This window comes from Pongo pygmaeus, chromosome 13 (genome assembly GCF_028885625.2).
Source record: "Pongo pygmaeus isolate AG05252 chromosome 13, NHGRI_mPonPyg2-v2.0_pri, whole genome shotgun sequence".
Lineage (NCBI taxonomy): Eukaryota > Metazoa > Chordata > Mammalia > Primates > Hominidae > Pongo > Pongo pygmaeus.
This window is the reverse complement of record NC_072386.2, coordinates 119007677-119025677: the sequence shown is the minus strand read 5'-3', so window position 1 is coordinate 119025677 and position 18001 is coordinate 119007677. Positions and strand designations below refer to the sequence as shown.

Sequence of the window (18001 nt, the reverse complement as noted above, 5' to 3'; positions counted from 1 at the left end):
CGGCCCCACCCGGAGGAGGAGACCCCCGAGTCCACAAGGAGACAGGCGGGCTTCACCCCGGCCCTTCCTCCCTGCCGACCCCGGCCCTTGCCCCCTGCTGTCCCCAGCGCCCGGATGTAGGAAGAGCCCCGCCCCCCCCCCAGTCCACACCACAGCCGAAAACCCGGAGCACGCTCTCGGGCCCCGGCAGAGTTCAGCAAACACCCAGCACCACACCTAGAAGCTCGCTAAGAGGGCGGTTTCAGGCAGAGTTGAGCGGGGCGGCTAGGTTCCGCAGCCGGCTCTGTGGCGCAATGGATAGCGCATTGGACTTCTAGCTGAGCCTAGTGTGGTCATTCAAAGGTTGTGGGTTCGAGTCCCACCAGAGTCGAATTTTGATGGCTCCTACTCCCTGACTTCCACCTGCTTGTTTTAAGGACTCCAGGACCTATCTAACAAATAAGGTTCAGAAAGAAAATCATAAGTGACACCCAACTTTGCTGCGACACAGCCATAAACCTGGTGTCCCAGTGACTATGAGAAATCCTTTCTCATACCATGGCGTCTTGTGAGCAGCCTGGCACACCTGTTGGCACAAAGGACACGGATTCGGAGGCCCTTAGTTAACTTCACCATCTATGATCTCTGGTCCCTGCAACAAATCAGTTAACCTATAAACCTATGCCCTTATTTGTCATGTCACCTCCAGAGCCATAGGCGAGTGGCCAGATTCTCGGCCCTGTTGGGACTCCTGGCCTCTGAAAAATTGGTTTCTTGTTAAGTAACCATTTTGGGCATCCACAGTTGCCACTTGTCCTTAAATATTAATAGATCCCTGGGAGGCTGAGGCAGGAGAATTGCTTGAACCTGGGAGGCGGAGGTCGCTGTAAGCCGAGATTGCGCCACTGCACTCCAGTCTGGGCGACAGAGCAAGTCTCCATCTCAAAAAAAAAAAGAAAAAAAGACATTCTGGGACTGGCGTGGTGGCTCAAGCTTGTAATCCCAGTACTTTTGGAGGCTGAGGCAGGAGGATCACTTCAGCCAGGAGTTCAAGACCAGCCTGGGCAACATAGTGAGACCCTGCCTCTACAGGAAAAAGAAAAAATTAGCCAGGTAGCTCTTGCTTGTACTCCCAGCTACTCAGGAAGATGAGGTGGGAGGATTGCTTGAGCTCTGGAACTTGGGGCTGCAGTGAGCTGTGATTGCACCACTGCACTCCACCCTGGGCAACAAAGTAAGACCGTGTCTCAAAAAATAAAAATAAGCTGGGCACAGTGGCTCATGCCTGTAATCCCAGTACTTTGGGAGGCTGAGGTGGGCAGATCACATGAGGTCAGGAGTTCCAGACCAGCCTGGCCAATATGGTGAAACCCTATCTCTATTAAAAATACAAAAATTAGCCGGACGTGGTGGTGCACGTCTGTAATCCTAGCTACTCAGGAGCTGAGGCAAGAGAATCACTGAACCTGGGAGGCACAGGGTGCAGTGAGCCGAGATTGGGCCACTGCACTCCAGCCTGAGCAACAGAGCAGCGAGAGCCTGTCTCAAAAAACTAATAATAATAAAAATAAAGATGAAATTTTGGTCTGACAAGGATTTGGACCTATTTCTTCTGGAATATAGGGTGCCTCCTTTTGGGGACTTGAGTAAATTCCAGCACCACATCCTTCATGGGTATCACCGTCAGGAAGCAGAATGTGCAGTGGTATGGGCATGGGCATTGAGTTCAACTTCTCAGCTGAAAGGTCAAGATTCATTTTGTTCTTATATATAAAAATTGGGACATACTAATTAATAATACCTCACAGGGTCAGTGTGGAGATTTGTGGGGAGTATTTTTTTTTTTTTCCGAGACAGAGTCTTGCTCTGTCGCCCAGGCTGGAGTGCAGTGGCGCGATCTCGGCTCACTGCAAGCTCCGCCTCCCAGGTTCACGCCATTCTCCTGCCTCAGCCTCCTGAGTAGCTGGGACTACAGGCGCCCACCACCAGGCCTGGCTAATTTTTTTGTATTTTTTTTAGTAGAGACGGGGTTTCACCGTGTTAGCCAGGATGGTCTCGATCTCCTGACCTCGTGATCCTCCCACCTCAGCCTCCCAAAGTGTTGGGATTACAGGCGTGAGCCACTGCGCCTGGCCAACATTTATTGAATGAATGAAAGGGAGACTGAATTGGAGGCTCTGACCTTATCCACGCCAGGATCCGTGAGTATAAACATGAGTACTTCCACATCAACTACTGAGGTCATAAGCAAATGGGCAGGTGAGAGTTAGCGGGAGGGTGCTGGTGACCAGCCACCTGCTCTCCTTCAGTCAGGCTTGTCACACTGGAGAAACCAAAGCAGTACCACCGGACATTGGGTCAGGCCTGAGAGGGAGAAGGAAGAGGACACAGAGAGAACAGGACAGCCTGCCTTTCAGTTGCTTACAGTCTAGCTGGCCACACAGAGGACAGGTGGAAGTGAGATGGAATAGGTCGTCCCTCACTCAGTGCTCACTGTGCTGGTGTGACACTCATCACAGTATTGTCATTAAATTTTTTTTTTTTTTTTTCTTTTTTTGAGACGGGGTCTTACTCCTGTTGCCCAGACAATCACAGCTCACTGCAGCCTTCACCTCCTGGGCTCAGGTGCTCCTGCTACCTCAGCCTCCTGGGTAGCTAGGGCTACAGGTGTGCGCCACCACACCTGGCTAATTTTTTGTATTTTTAGTAGAGACGAGGTTTCATCATGTTGTTCAGGCTAGTCTGGAACTCTTGAGCTCAAGTGATCTGCCCCCCCAGGCCTCCCAAAGTGCTGGGACTCCAGGCATGAGCCACCACCCCCAGCTCTACCAATAAAATAATTTCAGAGTGGTGAATGCTCTAAAGAAAAGGGTAGGGTGCGCTGGCTTACATCTGGAATAGCAGCACTTTGGGAGGTCAAGGCAGGAGGATGGCTTGAGACCAGGAGTTCAAGACTGGCCTAGCCAACATAGCAAGACCCTGTCTCTACAAAAAAACAATTAAAAAACAACAACAACAAAAAAAACCAGCCGAGCCCAGTGGCTAACACCTGTAATCCCAGCACTTTGGGAGGCTGAGGCGGGGGGATCATGAGATCAGGAGTTTGAGACCAGCCTGACCAACATGGTGAAACCACGTCTCTACTAACAATTAAAAAAAAAAAAATCAGCCGGGTGTGGTGGGGGCACCTGTAATCCCAGCTACTCAGGAGGCTGAGGCAGGAGAATCGGCTGAACCCGGGAGGTGGAGGTTGCAGTGAGCCGAGATCGCGCCATTGCACTCCAGCCTGGGCGACAGAGTGAGACTCCATCCCCCACAAAAAAAAGAAAAAAAAAAAAAAAAAAAAGAAACCACTTGGCCAGCCATGGTGGCTCATGCATGTAATCCTAGCACTTTGGGATGCCAAAGTGGGCAGATCACCTGAGGTCAGGATTTCGAGACCAGCCTGGCCAACATGGTGAAACCCCGTCTCTACTAAAAATAAAAATTAGCTGGACATGGTGGTGCACCCCTGTAATCCCAGCTACTTGGGAGGCTGAGGCAGGAGAACTGCTTGACCCTGGAAAAGGGAGGTTGCAGTAAGCCGAGATCACGCCATTGCACTCCAGCCTGGGTGACAGAGCAAGACTCCGTCTCAAAAGAAAACAAAACAAAAAAAAACAAAACCAAAAAAACAAAAAAACTTAGCTAGGCGTGGTGGCATGCATCCATAGGCCCAGCTACTAGGCAGGCTAAAACAGGAGGATCCTGGAGCCCAGGAGGTCGAGGCTGTAGTGAGCCGTGATCGTGGCACTGCACTCCAGCCTGGGTGACAGAATGAGACCCCATCTCAAAAAATAAATAATAATAAACAGAAGATGACAGCATGGAGAGAGGGGGAGGGGGACTAGGGACTGCTTTAGATGGCAGGAAGCCCAGAAAGACATCTCTGCGGTGACGTTTGAGCAGAGATGTGAATGACAAGGAGCTCACCATGTAACAACCTGGGGACACGGTGCTGTTCCCAAAGGCAGGAAGAAGCCTGGTGTGTTCAGGGAGCAGGATGAAGGCAAGCATGGTTTACTGAGATGGGAGAATAGACGTTTCTAGGCAGAAGTTGGTAGGGCCTCACCAGTGATTACCTATAGCCAGTTTGATTTTTCTCCAATCATGAGCTGGTAACACAAATGCCACCCTATGCTCAGGAGACCAGACTGCATTCCCAGCTAAGCCTGACAAGTGCTATAAAGGCCCAGGGTTGTCCAGGCACTGCCTGCCTAGAGCAGGTGAGCTGCCCAGCTGGGCAGTGAAGGCCATGTGTCTGACCTCCGCTGCCACCCTGGCACTGTTGATTTTAGTGAGCTGCAGTGGGGGTGCCTGGGACCCTGGGAAGCTGCAGAAACAGCTGGCAGGTCTGCAGAGACTGGTGAGGTATGGGGACTCACTAGCATGGCCTCCTTTTCCCGCAGAGATTCAAGGAGCTCAGAACAAAGTTTTCCTCCTGAAAAGTCCATGGTTCTGAGGTGGGCCTCCAGCCTCCCCTGCACTTCCTCTGCTATTGGGATCCCTGAACCAGACGTGGTGCGCACAGGGAAGGCTGGGGCCCTGGTATGGCAGTGCTGAGCAGATCTTCAGACAACCCGTGGCTCCAACCCCAGCTCTATCCTACTGCCTCGTTAGTAAAACACAAGTAAAATACCACCTCCCTCCTTGGGTGGTGACCTTGAGGTGTCAATGCAATAATGCATCTCAAGTGCTTGGTACTGCCTGACATATAGTACAGTTAGAAACTGATTATAGATAGGGAAACTGAGGCACTGGTAAACGTACCGGGGGCCTGTGGCCTGTGTTTTAGTTACTCCAGGCAATTCTCTGCCTGCCTCTGGGCCATCAATCATCTATTCACGCAATGAGGAATTGGCCTGAAAAATGCTAAAGCCTCTTCCATCTTGGGGCTTTTCTGGTTCTAAATCCCAAGCCAGGGCCACCCACTCTTCTAATACCTTTCATCCAGCCGGTCCTTGTTCCTTGGCTCTTACCCAAGGAAAATGCCTTTTTGCCACTCCAAAATGAACTGCAGCCTTTTGTGCTTATGAACACAAGAATAAAACAGCTCCTGATTGGCTGGAAACAGTGGTTCACATCTGGATTATTTGGAAGGCCAAGGGCGGGAGGATCACTTGAGCCCAGGAGGTCAAGCAGCCTGTGCAACAGAGACCTCATCTCTACAAAAAATTAAAATCAGTTGGGCGGCCAGGCGCGGTGGCTCACGCCTGTAATCCCAGCACTTCGGGAGGCCAAGGTGGCTGGATCACCTGAGAGGTCAGGTGTTCAAGACCAGCCTGGCCAACATGGTGAAACCTCATCTCTACCAAAAAATACAAAAATTAGCTGGGCATGATGGCATGCGCCTGTAGTCCCAGCTCCTGGGGAGGCTATGGGAGACTTGCTTGAACCTGGGACGCAGAAGTTGCAGTGAGCCGAGATCACACCACTGCACTCCAGCCTGGGCAAAAAGAGTGAGACCCTGTCTCAAAAATAAATATAAATTTAAAAAAAATTAGTTGGGCATGGTGGTGTGTACCTGTGGCCTCAGCTACCGGGGAGGTTGAGATGAAGACTGCTTGGGCCCAGGAAGTCGAGGGTACAGTGAGCCAAGATTATGCCACGCACTCCAGCCTACATGACGGGGTAAGAGCTTGTCTCAAACAACAAAAACCCAAAAAACCCCACCTCCTGCTCTTTGGGCCCTTTTTCTGAAGCCCGTCTTCTGAATGTCCCCTCAGAAACTCCCACAATAGTCCTGGGGGTGAGTGCCTTAGGATTCCACTCTTCCTGATGATGAAATGGGGACTCAGAGAGGGGAAGGAACTTGTCCTAAGTCCTCTGCCGGAAAACAGGGAGGAGTTGGCCAGGCGCGGTGGCTCATGCCTATAATCCCAGCACTTTGGGAGGCCGAGATGGGCAGACCACGAGGTCAAGAGATCGAGACCATCCCAGCCAACATGGTGAAACCCCATCTCTAAAAATACAAAAATTAGCTGAGTGTGGTGGCACGCGCTTGTAGTCCCAGCTATTTGGGAGGCTGAAGCAGGAGAATCATTTGAACTTGGGAGGTGGAGGTTGCAGTGAGCCGAGATCTCGCCATTGCACTTCCAGCCTGGCGACAGAGTGAGACTCCATCTCAAAAAAAAAAAACAAAAAAAAACCAGGGAGGAGCTGGGAATTTGAATCCATGTCCACCCAACTTCGGCCAGAGGAGAGGGGACAAGCAGCTAAAGCCCAGGCTGGGAGGGAAACTTCTGCCCTAGTGCTTGGAAGGTGCAAGAGTGCCAAAGTCAGGGGCATCCCTGGGGGAAAGGACAAGCAGACACTTGACCTGATGGGAGCCTTTATTCACACACTCACCTCCCCCTCTGCTTCTCTCTTCTCAGGCTTTTGGAATTGGATGTAGCCCTCACTCCTGTGAGGATACCCAGCCTGGCCCCCAGCAGACCTGGCTGGCTGGGAGGAGTTGCAACAGGAGTCTGCAACAATCCCAGCATGAGCCCAGACGACTGATACTGTTCATGCATGGTTCTCCTTGGGCAGCTGCTGGTCCCCCTGGGAGTGCCACTGTACTGCTTGCTCCCTGTGGGGTTCGTCTTCAAGGCCACTCAGCAGTGGCTATGACAAATTATGATAAATGTTGTCCAAAGGTCAGTGTTCAAAGAGGAACAAAGGTAGTCAAGGGAGCCCTCTGCCTCCAAGGGAAGCAGTGGGTGGGGGAGGTAGGCCAGGCCCCGCTGGCTCAGGAGCTCAGGCCAAGCCCTGGATGTGCATGGGTGGTGCCGTAATGCCCAGCTCCTCCCGCAGAGCCCTCAGGGACTGTTCCCAGCGCCGCTCATAGTACAGGTTGAGGACACATGGGGCTGTGCGCCCGTTCTGAACAGCCCATGGGATCAACTCCGAGACCAGCACTTGCAGGCTCCTGTGGGGCAGCAGAGGAAAAAGAAAACATCAAGTCCCTGGGGGCCAGGCACTCGACTGCTCGGCACTTGTGCATTTTCTCAGTTCATCCACACAAAGACCTCGGAAGGAGGTAGTTATTATCCCTGCTTTTCAGTGAGGCAACAGAGCTCAGTGAGGTGGAATCTCAAGCCCAAAGCCACACATCTTGAACATGTCGAAGCTCAGATTTAAATCATGGCTCCCTCACTCCAGAATCTAACACCAACCTGCCTTCCCACTGACGCTCGTCATTCTGACCATGCACTTAGGCCTGGCCCAAGAGACCCCAGAGTCCTGTGAAACGTACAGGCTTTATTTGCTCACTTGAAGACCCTTGCCCCAGGCCAGTTTCACATCTCTGCTCCATTCTTTCTACCCTTACTTCCTGGAGAACTGGAAGGGGCCTGCGCAGGGGTCTGTGTGCTCTTCCTACTTCTAAGAGCCCTGGTCCCTCTGAGTTCTGTCCTGATACCACCCTCAACCCTGACCCAGCTGCCACTTGAAAACTTACTGAGCACCAAGTCGGATCGGTCCAAAGAGTGCACCCAGGATGCACATGGGCAGGCCAGTCTGGACAGCCTCAAACCATTTCACCACGATCTCCCCTGTGGGTGAGGGATGGGTTGGGAGGTGAACAGGCTATCTGAAGGAAAGGCCAGTGGTGCTCATAGCAGGGTAAAGAGAGGCAACTGTTCCTCCCTAATCTCTACTGGGGTCAGCTGTGCCCAGTCCTGGCCTGTGCTGGGCCTTGGGGCACTTGGCTTGGAGTACGGGAGAGGGCCCAAGAGTGAACAGAAGGGAGTAAGGGATGGAAAGGAAGCCTGGGGTCAGGGCGCAGAGGACCCCATGACCCCATAAGCCAGGCTAAACACTCCAGGATGGTTCCTGCAGGCCTTAGGGAGCTACTGAGTTTCAGAACAGGGAGGCAGCTAAAGCCTAAAAAGATACCAGAAGCCCTGAAGATGGGCTCTGCTGCTCCATTAGTGCAGGAGCCCTGAGAGGCAGTGGGAGGGAGAAGGGGGACATGTGGCAAAGATGCTACTAAGATGTTCAGGTAAAGCAGAAATTGAGGCACCAAGCCAGGTGATGCAGAGGGTGGTGGAGATAGGCAAGCCCTGCCCTGGCCCTGAAGCCACCCCAGGGAGACAGGCCGTCAGGGTTGGGGGCACTCACCCAGGATGTTGGTGGGCATCCCCAGCAGGGTGTGAAGCATGTCGTGCACCTCCCGGTACCGCTGAATCACATACGCTAGCTCCTCATCATCCACGAAGCGGGTGGGTGCTCGGGTGTCTGGGGAGACCCTCTGACAACCATGAGCCTCCCCTAGAACCCTTCCTGATGGTTCCCAGGGCCCGATTGGCCAGTTTTGTCTCTGACACTGTCACAACTCTCACCAAACTCAGACCTACTAGAAAACTCTGGCGACTGGCTGGGGGCCGAGGCTCATGCCTGTAAATCCCAGCACTTTGGGAGGCTAAGGTGGGCGGATCACCTGAGATCAGGAGTTCAACACCAGCCTGACCAATACGGTGAAACCCTGTCTCTACTAAAAAATACAAAAATTAGCCGGGTGTGGTGGTGCACACCTGTAGTCCCAGCTACTCGGGAGGCTGAGACAGGAGAATCACTTGAACCCAGGAGGCGGAGGTTGCAGTGAGCCAAGATGGCACCACTGCACTCCAGCCTGGGTGACAGAGACTCTGTCTCAAAGAAACAAAAAAGCCAGAAAAAAAAAAATACAAAAATTAGTCGGGTGTGGTGGTGTGTGTCTATAGTCCCAGCTACTCAGGAGGCTGGGACAGGAGGATGCTTGAGCCCAGGAGTTTGAGGTTACAGGGAGCTATGACTATACCACTGCACTCAAGCAAGACATTGTCTCTAAAAATAAATAATGAAGCCCCAAAGACCCTGATCCTAGCACAAGCTGCTCCCAGCTTGGGGTGCTCTCTCCCACTACCCCCATCTTCACTGTGGTGACTCCTACTTATCCTTTATGACCTCGGTTAAGTGTCCCCTGTCCCCCATCCCTTCCCCCCACCACAGAGAGGCCACCCCTAACCTACAGACCAAGTGGGTTCATGTTATGGTCTCTGGAAGCATCATTCACCTCTTAGTGGCACTCAAAATCACTGTACCTTGATGTTTAGTGGATGTGAGTATTAATGTCTCCTAGACCTGCACTGTCCAGTATGGCAGCCGCTTGCCACATGTGGCTAAGAAAGGTGTCCAAGTGAGATGTGCTGAACATATAAAATACACACGAGACTTCAAATACTTAGTATGAAAAAAATCTAAAACTCTCAATGATTTAAAAATACTGGCTGGGCGCGGTGGCTCACGCCTGTAATCCCAGCACTTTGGGAGGCCGAGGCGCGTGGATCACGAGGTCAGGAGACCAAGACTATCCTGGCTAACACGGTGAAACTCCGTCTCTCCTAAAAATACAAAAATTCTCCGGGCGTGGTGGTGCGCGCCTGTGGTCCCAGCTACTTGGGAGGCTGAGGCAGGAGAATGGCGTGAGCCCGGGAGGCGGAGCTTGCAGCGAGCCGAGATCGCGCCACTGCACTCCAGCCTGGGCGACAGAGTGAGACTCTGTCTGAAAAAAACAAACAAACAAACAAAAAACAAAAATATTGATTACTTGTTGAAATAATACTTTGGATATATTGGGCTAAACAAGATGCGTATTTAAAATCAATTCTAGCCAGGCACGGTGATTCACGGTTATAATCCCAGCACTTTGGGAGGCCGAGGCGGGCGGATCATCTGAGGAGTTCAAGGCCAGCCTGACCAATATGGTGAAACCCCGTCTCTACTAAAAATACAAAAATTAGCCAGGCGTGGTGGCGGTTGCCTGTAATCCCAGCTACTTGGGAGGCTGAGACAAGAGAATTGCTTGATCCCAGAAGGCAGGGGTTGCAGTGAGCTGAGATGGCACCATTGCACTCCAGCCTGGGCAACAGAGTGAGACTCTATCTCAAAAAAACAAACAAAAAAATTCCACCTTAATTTTAATAGCAAAAAAATTAATTTCTTTTTGCTATTAAAGTAGCTGGCAGAAAATTAAAAATTACCTACATGCTCACATTTTATTTATTTTTTATTTATTTATTTATTTTTTTGAGACGGAGTCTCGCTCTGTCGCCCAGGCTGGAGTGCCGTGGTGCAATCTTGGCTTACTGCAACCTCCTCCTCCCGGATTCAAGCAATTCTTCTGCCTCAGCTTCCTGAGTAGCTAGGATTACAGGCACGTGCCACCACACCCAGCTAATTTTTTTTTTTTTTTTTAGTAGAGATGGGGTTTCACCATGTTGGTCAGGCTGGTCTCAAACTTCTGACTTCGTGATCCACCCGCCTTGGCCTCCCAGAGAGCCGGGATTACAGTTGTGAGCCACTGTGCCCGGCCGCTCACATTTTATTTTTATGGACAGTATCCAAACAGCCTGTCTGCTACATAAGGGCAGGACTGGCTCTGTTTCGCTTATTCTTTTACCTCCAGTAGCCTGATCCAGGGCCTGGATGAATGAACATCTCTTGAACATATGAATAAAAGGCCAGTCCTGGGCACTTTTCTGATCCCAGAACTCTCCTCCTCTTAACTGCCCACTGCCTCTGAGTACTCAGCAGCACCCATACAGAGTGGGAACAGCCTGGTCTTCCTGTTCCCAAAGAATGGCCTCAGCCTGTTGTGTGAAGCTGAAGGTGATCATAAAGTATCCACCAGGTGCTGGCACCTAGGGTGTCTTTTACATATATTATCCTTTCATCCTTGCAATCTTGGAGGTAAATACTGTTATTACTGCAGATATAGATAAGGAAAACAAGGGCCGGGTGTGGTGGCTCATGCCTGTAATCCCAACACTTTGGGAGGCCAAGGCCAGCGGATCACTTGAGGTCAGGAGTTTGAGACCAGCCTGGCCAATATGGCGAAATCCCGCCTATACTAAAAATACAAAAATTAGCCAGGTGTGGTGGCGTGCGCCTGTAGTCCCAGCTACTCGGGAGGCTGAGGCAGGAGAATTGCCAGGAGGTGGAGGTTGCAGTGAGCCAAGACTGTGCCACTGCCCTCCAGCCTGGGTGACAGAGCGAGACTCAAAAAATAAACAAATAAATAAATAAAAATAAGGAAAACAAGGCTCAGAGAGATAAAGTAATTTGCCCAAGATCACACAGCTAGTAAAGTGGAGTCAGCATTTGAAACAAAGTCTGCTGGATTCCAAAGCCAGTGGCCTTAATATCCATTACCAAGGCCGATAAGTGCCCTGGAAGATATATGGGAGGTCCTCTTACTTCTCATGAGGAATCTGAGACTCAGCGAGGTCAAAGGATTTGTCCAGGCTTGTAAAGCTGGGAAGAGAGCCAGGATTCTGACTCAGGCTCCTCCTAATTCTCAAGCCCATGCCTGTAGTCTTGATACTACAAGATGACCATACCTCTCACCAAAATCAGCCTCAGGGAGGGGAGGGTGGCCTCACCTTGAACCTTTATCTAAATCTCTCTGGGGACAAAGGTGCTCCTTCACATTCCATGAGCTGCTGATTTCCTTGCTCTACAAGTGTCACAATCGCCAGCGCGGTTACAAGTAGGGCCACAGCCTACTTGTAAGCGAGGTATCCTAGCAGTCCTATCCCTGCTACCCCCTCCCCTCCACAGCAACAGGGCTAAAGACTGGGGGAAATTCAGAAGACTGTCCCTCCCTGTGTAGCACTTGAGGCAGGTCACCCTGGTGAGTTTCCCACTGATGAAATGACTTGCATCCTGGTGAAATCTGAGAGAGATGGTTTAAAATAGGGCAGGTGATCGCCCCGTCAAGGTAGCTGTGCAGGAGACTGTGAGGAACAGAACATCGTCTCGGGGACAATAACCATTTAGAGCAGTGGTTCTCAACTGCCCACCAGGGGACATCTGTAATCTCTGGAGACATCTGTGGTTGTCACAACTTGACGGGGGTGCTCCTGGCATCCAGTGGGTAGAAGCCAGGGATGCCACTAAATATCCTACCAGGCTCAGGACCGCCCCCACAACAAAGAGTGATCCAGCCTAAACATTAACACTGCCCAGCTTGAGAAACTGTTCCAGGGCAACCTTTGGAGACCCCTCACCTCCATCAGCCTGGCTGGCTCTGGCAGCCATTTGGCAGGGGTGCCTTGATGGGATGTGTCTGTGTTGGAGGAGGGAGGGAAGATGGGCCAACTGGATCCTAAGGTCCTTTACAAATCAGGTCACTTTACTATCCTGCTCAAAACCTTCCACAAGTTTCCTACTGCTCCTGCTACAAAATACAGACTCCTCCTTCTGGTGGCCTACAGGGCCCAGCCCTGGCTCCCCTTCCAGCCCACTCATGTCTCCCTGCCACTTACTCCTCTGCGGCCACACTGGTCGACCTTCCTTTTCCTAAACACATGAGGCCTCTGCCCTTGCCATTCCCTCTACTCAGAATGCTCCTCCTCAGCTCTCCACAGGGTTGGCTCCTCCTTACCTTCCAAGTCTCCTCAGAGGAGCCGGCCCTGACCACTCCGTCAGAAGTGGCTGTAGCCTTCCCAATACCAAAGCTGTCATCTATCACACTAACTTGTTCTCTTCATAGCTGCTAGAATGTAAGTTCCACAAAGGCAGGCTTTTTGCTGGTTTTGTCCACTGTATCCGAACTGCTGACAATAGTGCTGGTATACTTTTTTTTATTTTTGAGACAGAGTCTTGCTCTGTTGTCCAAGCTGGAGTGTAGTGGCGTGATTACGGCTCACTGCCCTCGACCTCCTGGGCTCAACTGATCCTCGTACCTCAAACTCCCTCCCAGGTAGCTGGAACTATGGGTATACACCACCACACTTGGCTAATTTTTGCATTTTTTGCAGAGACAGGGTTTTACCGTGTTGCCCAGGCTGGTCTCAAACACCTGGGCTCAAGTGATCTGCCCACTTCAGCCCCCCACAGTATTAGGATTACAGGCATGAGCCAACATGCACTGACCAGTGCCAGAATATTCTAATTACTTGAAACATTTTACCTGTATTTTTACATGAATTTTTTTGTTTTGTTTTGTTGGAGACAGAGTCTTACTCTGTCGCCCAGGCTGGAGTGCAGTGGTGCGATCTCAGCTCACTGCAACCTGTGCCTCTCAGGTTCAATCAATTCTTCTGCCTCAGCCTCCCGAGTAGCTGGGATTACAGGTGCACACCATCACACCTGGCTAATTTTTGTATTTTTAGTAGAGACAGGTTTCCACCATGTTGGTCAGGCTGGTCTCAAACTCCCGACCTTAGGTGATCCTCCCACCAGCCTCCCAAAGTGCTGGGATTACAGATGTGAGCCACTGTGCCCTCCCTGAAAATTTTTTAAAACTATTTTATTGTCTACCTCTCCAAGTACAATAGAAATGAGGGCAGGGAACTTGGCTGTCTAGTTCACCACTATATCCCCAGTACACAAAACAATGGTTGGGCTGGGCACGATGGCTCACGCCTGCAGTCCCAGCACTTTGGGAGGCTGAGGCAGGTGGATCACTTGAGGTCAGGAGTTCAAGACCAGCCTAGTTAATATGGTAAAACCCCATCTCTACTAAAAGTACAAAAATTAGCCAGGCGTTGTGGTGTGCACCTGTAGTCCCAGCTATGTGGGAGGTTGAGGCAGGAGAATCACTTGAACCCAGGAAGCTGAGTTGCAGTGAGCCGAGAAGGCGCCACTGCACTCCAGCCTGGGTGGCAGAGCGGGAGCCTGTCTCAAAACAAAACAAAACAAAAAGGATGGGCCGGGCGCGGTGGCTCATGCCTGTAATCCCAGCACTTTGGGAGGTGGAGGCGGGCAGATCACGTGGTCAGGAGATCGAGACCATCCTGGCTAGCACGGTGAAACCCCGTCTCTACTAAAAAATACAAAAAATTAGCCAGGCATGGTGGCGGGCGCCTGTAGTCCCAGCTACTCGGGAGGCTGAGGCAGCAGAATGGCATGAACCTGGGAGGCGGAGCTTGCAGTGAGCCAAGATCGCGCCATTGCACTCTATCCTGGGCAACAGAGCAAGACTCTGTCTCAAAAAAAAAAAAAAAAAAAAAAAAAGGATAGCAAGCACACAGCAGAGCCTCAGTTAGTGAATGAGTTTGCCAATAGTCAGGACACCCCCTTCCCCCCCCTCCTTGTCCTCCCTGCCTGGGGCTGGAGGGGCTGGAGAGTGCCACACCTGCCATACCGTAGGGAAAGCAATGTCCCTGGAATAAGGGGACACAGTACAGCAGTGAAGAGCATGACCTGGGGTTGATTACTATCTCCATTAATACCAGTTATGTGAAATTAGCAAGTTTGCTTCACTGCTCTGAGCCTCTGTTTCCTTATCTACTAAAAGAGGATAATAATAGAACATACTTGACAGAGTTGTGGGGGGATTCAGCAAGATCACGGATGAGGCTGGCATCACGCATGCAGTGGGAGGTTAATGAACACTGGCCAGTATTATCAATTGGAGGCATGTTCCCACCCATTTGCCTATCCCATAGAAAATGACAAAGGCTTGGCATGAGCCTGAAGAGCACTCTTGCTGATGGTGGCAGCTCAGGGCTCCTCTTTCCTCAGGGTGTCATGCCTGTGCTATTCCTCCATCCTGTCTGGTGACTGCCAGATACACAGGAGCTGAAAACTCACATTCACATCCAGGAAACGGAGATACTCGCGACCAAGGGAGCCTTCCGGCAGGCTCTGGAGCTTGCCCAGGTCGAGGGTGGACGTCGAAATCCGGGGACGCTCCCTGCAAGGCAAGACTTGGGCATTGGGAGGGTGTGGGCAAAGGTAGGTGACCGATCCAACTATAGCGAGCTGAGGGGCAGGAGAATGTACAGAGGAGCAATGTGGCCACCACAAGCCTTAATGGAGCACATACAACTGGCCAGGCTAGTGTCAGGGACTTAGGATACTACCCCAAACCAAGGACATGGGCAGGGGTACAATCTCGGCAGGAAGACAGTCCTCGAATGTGACCAGAGTACTTGCAAAAGGTACTGCAAGGGCGGGGTAAAGCCAGCACATGTTATGGGAACTTAATGAAGGCACAGAGCCCTGTGGCTGAAACTGGGCCAAGGCCATCGCATTGCACAACTCGGAAGTCATCACAGTGTATATACATGTATGTGAATGACACCCCTGGAATTGGGCAGTGCCCAGCCTGTGCAACCATATGTAGCCAGGGTATCAAGAGCTCCCTAGCAGAACAGAACAAACACACTGTGATTCTAGAGAGGTCAGAATACCTAGAGAATGCCCCCAGACCCCCAGGCAGAGCTGGGACCTACTGCAGGATCTGGGCACCCTCTGGATCCCTCCTCATCCGGTCCCTGAGGACCTTCAGGGTGCGGTGTCCTGTGGTCTCCCCTAGAACTGCGACCATGTCTGAAAGGACAGAAACGGGCACAAATGGGGGATGTCATCTTAGGTAAGTTACCTGACCTCGTCTGAGCCTTTGTTTCCTACAGGATAAATTAGGGATGATGTCTAGCTCTTTGTTATAAGGATTCAGGTTAAACACTTAGCAAATTACCCAGCACACAACAAGGGATCAGTATACATATCTATAGTTCTTATTCTTAATCTACTGGGGCGGGACAGCTCTGGTTAGCACAATGTTTTAAAGATTTTATAAATCACTTTTCACAATACAACATCATGTCTCCATTGATTGGTAGAGGCTTAGGCATCAGAGATGCTGGGCTACAGTCCAGGTGTGTTCACTATCTAGGTGACCTAGTACAAATTGCTTCACATTTCTGTTTTTTGTTTTTTTGAGACAGGGTCTTGCTCTGTTGCCCAGGCTGGAGTGAAGTGGTGTGATCATAGCTCACTGCTAGGACTACAGGCATGCAGCTAGTTTTTTAAATTTTCTGTAGAGATGAGGTCTTGCTATGTTGCCCAGGCTGGTCTTGAACTTTGGCCCCAAGTGATCCTCCCACCTTGGATTCCCAAATTGCTGAGATTACAGGTGTGAGCCACCATGCCTGGCCTGCTTCACATTTTTCAGCCTCAGTGTCTTAATTTGTGAAGTGCAGACGACACCTTTCTTAGCTGGTTAATGTGAGAAACCATGAAAATCATGCATATATAACACTTAGTGGCCAAGTGTAGCGGCTGACACCTGTAATCCCAACACTGGGGGGCTGAGGCAGGAGGATCACTTGAGGCCAAGAGTTCCAGAGCAGCCTAGGCAACGTGGCAAGACGCCGTCTCTACAAAAAAATTTAAAAATTCGCTGGCCTTGGCCGGCGTGGTGGCTCATGTCTGTAATCCCAACACTTTGGGAGGCCGAGGCGGGAGGATCACCTGAAGTCAGGAGTTTGAGACCAGCCTGGGCAACATAGCAAAATCCCGTCTCTACTAAAAATACAAAGATTAGCCAGGTGGCACAGGCCTGTAATCCCAGCTACTCAGGAGGCTGAGGCACGAGAATCGCTTGAACTTGGGAGGTGGAAGTTGCATAGAGCTGAGATTGCGCCACTGCACTCCAGCGTGGGCCACAGAGCAATACTGTGTCTCAAAACAAAACAAACAAAAAACCACTGGGGACATGGAGATATAGTGTTTTTTTGTTTAAGACAGGGTCTCGCTCTGTCGCCCAGGCTGGAGTGCGATGGCACAATCACAGCTCACTGCAGTTTCCAACTCCCCGGCTCAAACGGTCCTCCCACCTCAGCCTGGGAATACAGCCGCATGCAACCAGCCCCAATTAATTCTTGTATTTTTTTTTTTGTAGAGATGGGGATTCGCCGTGTTGCCCAGGCTGGTTTCAAACTCCTCAGCTCAAGCCATCTGCCCGGTTCGGCCCCCCGATAGGATTATAGGCGTGAGCCACTATAATAGTGCCTAGCCTGTTTTTGTTAGTCGGAATAACAGTACTTCCCAGAACTCAAAAATCTAGGAGGCATGAGAAAAACACTGTAGAACCCTAGAATGTTCTAGTCACACATCCAGCAAACATTTATTGAGCATTTACTATGTGCCAGGCAGTATCCAGAAGGTTGCAGATGCAGTGGAACGAGGCAGACATGGTCCTTGACCTCGGAGTTGACTTTCTAGTAGGATGTTATAAACTGATCGGTACTTATGAATTATCTATTTAGTCTAGATGTTCTCAATAGGGCTGCATGATAGATTCTCCCAAGTAGTTTAAAGACAGACTTTCGGTTTCCACGCCCATTTCTCCCTCCACTGCAGATTCAGATTCAGATTCAGATTCAGTGCGTTTAGGTGGGATCCAGGAATCTGCATTTTCATAAACGTTCCGAGTGGTTACGAGCTGTAACCAGGTTTGGGTACCCCGACCTAGGCTATGTTCCAGTTACCCACGGGAAACGGCTCCAAGCCGCCCCCACGGGGGAGAGGCGCGGGCGGCCTTACCGTGGCGGTAGGGGTTATAGAGCGCCATCGCCGCAGAGCCGGCGGCCAACAGCGCTTTCTGCAGCGGGGAGGTGGGGATGTGGTGCGAGTATAGCGGGCCGGCGCCGTCGCTCCTGGCCCGGAGGGGCATTTCTGCAGGGCAAGAAAAAGGCCAAGGTCAGAGGAGCCGGGCGCCCTCAGGCTCCTTCCCACCTGCGCCCGGAACCCGGCGCCACTTGCCTGCCGCAGGCCGCGGTAGACCGGGGAGCCCACGGAGCCGGCGCAGGACAGGGAGCAGCAGAGTCGCCATGGCAGCGGGCTTCCGCGGAGGATGGGCGGGCACGGAGAACGCCGCGATTCTGTCAGGCGATGGAGCGTCGGAGGGGTCAAAAACCACTGAAAAACCGATTCTGACGGCGTTGCCTACGGCCTTTCGAGGGGAAACATCGCTGCACGGGCAGAAAGCATGTAGGCCAAGTAGGCGAAGGAAACGCACGCGAATTGTCTACCGTCTACGTCCACCAATCCAAAACTCTCGCCATTTCACCTCGCCCCACAAAGTGTCTGCAAAGGACACGCAACCACGCTCACTCAGCGCCGGGCCCTATTTCCTTCTCCACAGCCAGTTTTCCCCGAAGACTATAAAATGCGAACCTCTTCCGGCTGTGGAACATGGCGGCGCCCATGGTAAGGCCCACATTTG

The 18001-nt window shown here is 51.4% G+C and overlaps 1 protein-coding gene and 1 non-coding gene across 4 annotated transcripts; one reads left to right on the top strand and one right to left on the bottom strand.

Moving 5' to 3' along the window:
* The first annotated feature begins 279 nt into the window (after window positions 1-279).
* TRNAR-UCU (transfer RNA arginine (anticodon UCU)) lies at window positions 280-370 on the top strand. Its single transcript is given in 2 exon segments — window positions 280-316; window positions 335-370. It is a non-coding gene; the product is annotated as a tRNA-Arg (tRNA).
* A 5962-nt stretch (window positions 371-6332) lies between these two features.
* COQ4 (coenzyme Q4) lies at window positions 6333-17982 on the bottom strand. Of its 3 annotated transcripts, XM_054501059.2 has the most exons (7): window positions 17539-17982; window positions 17320-17451; window positions 15225-15321; window positions 14581-14683; window positions 8122-8251; window positions 7460-7553; window positions 6333-6928 (listed from the first exon to the last, which is right to left on the bottom strand). In XM_054501059.2, exons 1-7 carry the CDS (start codon window positions 17606-17608, stop codon window positions 6757-6759), a joined length of 798 nt encoding a protein of 265 aa, XP_054357034.1. In that variant the 5' UTR covers window positions 17609-17982; the 3' UTR covers window positions 6333-6756. The 3 variants fall into 3 exon arrangements, with proteins under 3 accessions (XP_054357034.1, XP_063506438.1, XP_063506437.1); XM_063650368.1 differs by lacking the exons at window positions 6333-6928; window positions 8122-8251; window positions 15225-15321 and having other exon boundaries at window positions 17539-17672; XM_063650367.1 differs by lacking the exons at window positions 6333-6928; window positions 7460-7553; window positions 15225-15321 and having other exon boundaries at window positions 8117-8251; window positions 17539-17672.
* Between the last annotated feature and the right edge of the window lie 19 nt (window positions 17983-18001).

Coding starts and splice junctions, on each gene's coding strand:
- COQ4 (XM_054501059.2), bottom strand. CDS start 17,608: ATGGCGACTCTGCTGCTCCCTGTCCTGCGCCGGCTCCGTGGGCTCCCC. Junction 15,322..17,319: donor CTATAACCCCTACCGCCACG/GTAAGGCCGCCC, acceptor CTGTCCTTTCAG/ACATGGTCGCAGTTCTAGGG. Junction 6,929..7,459: donor CCGATCCGACTTGGTGCTCA/GTAAGTTTTCAA, acceptor GCTGCCCCACAG/GAGCCTGCAAGTGCTGGTCT.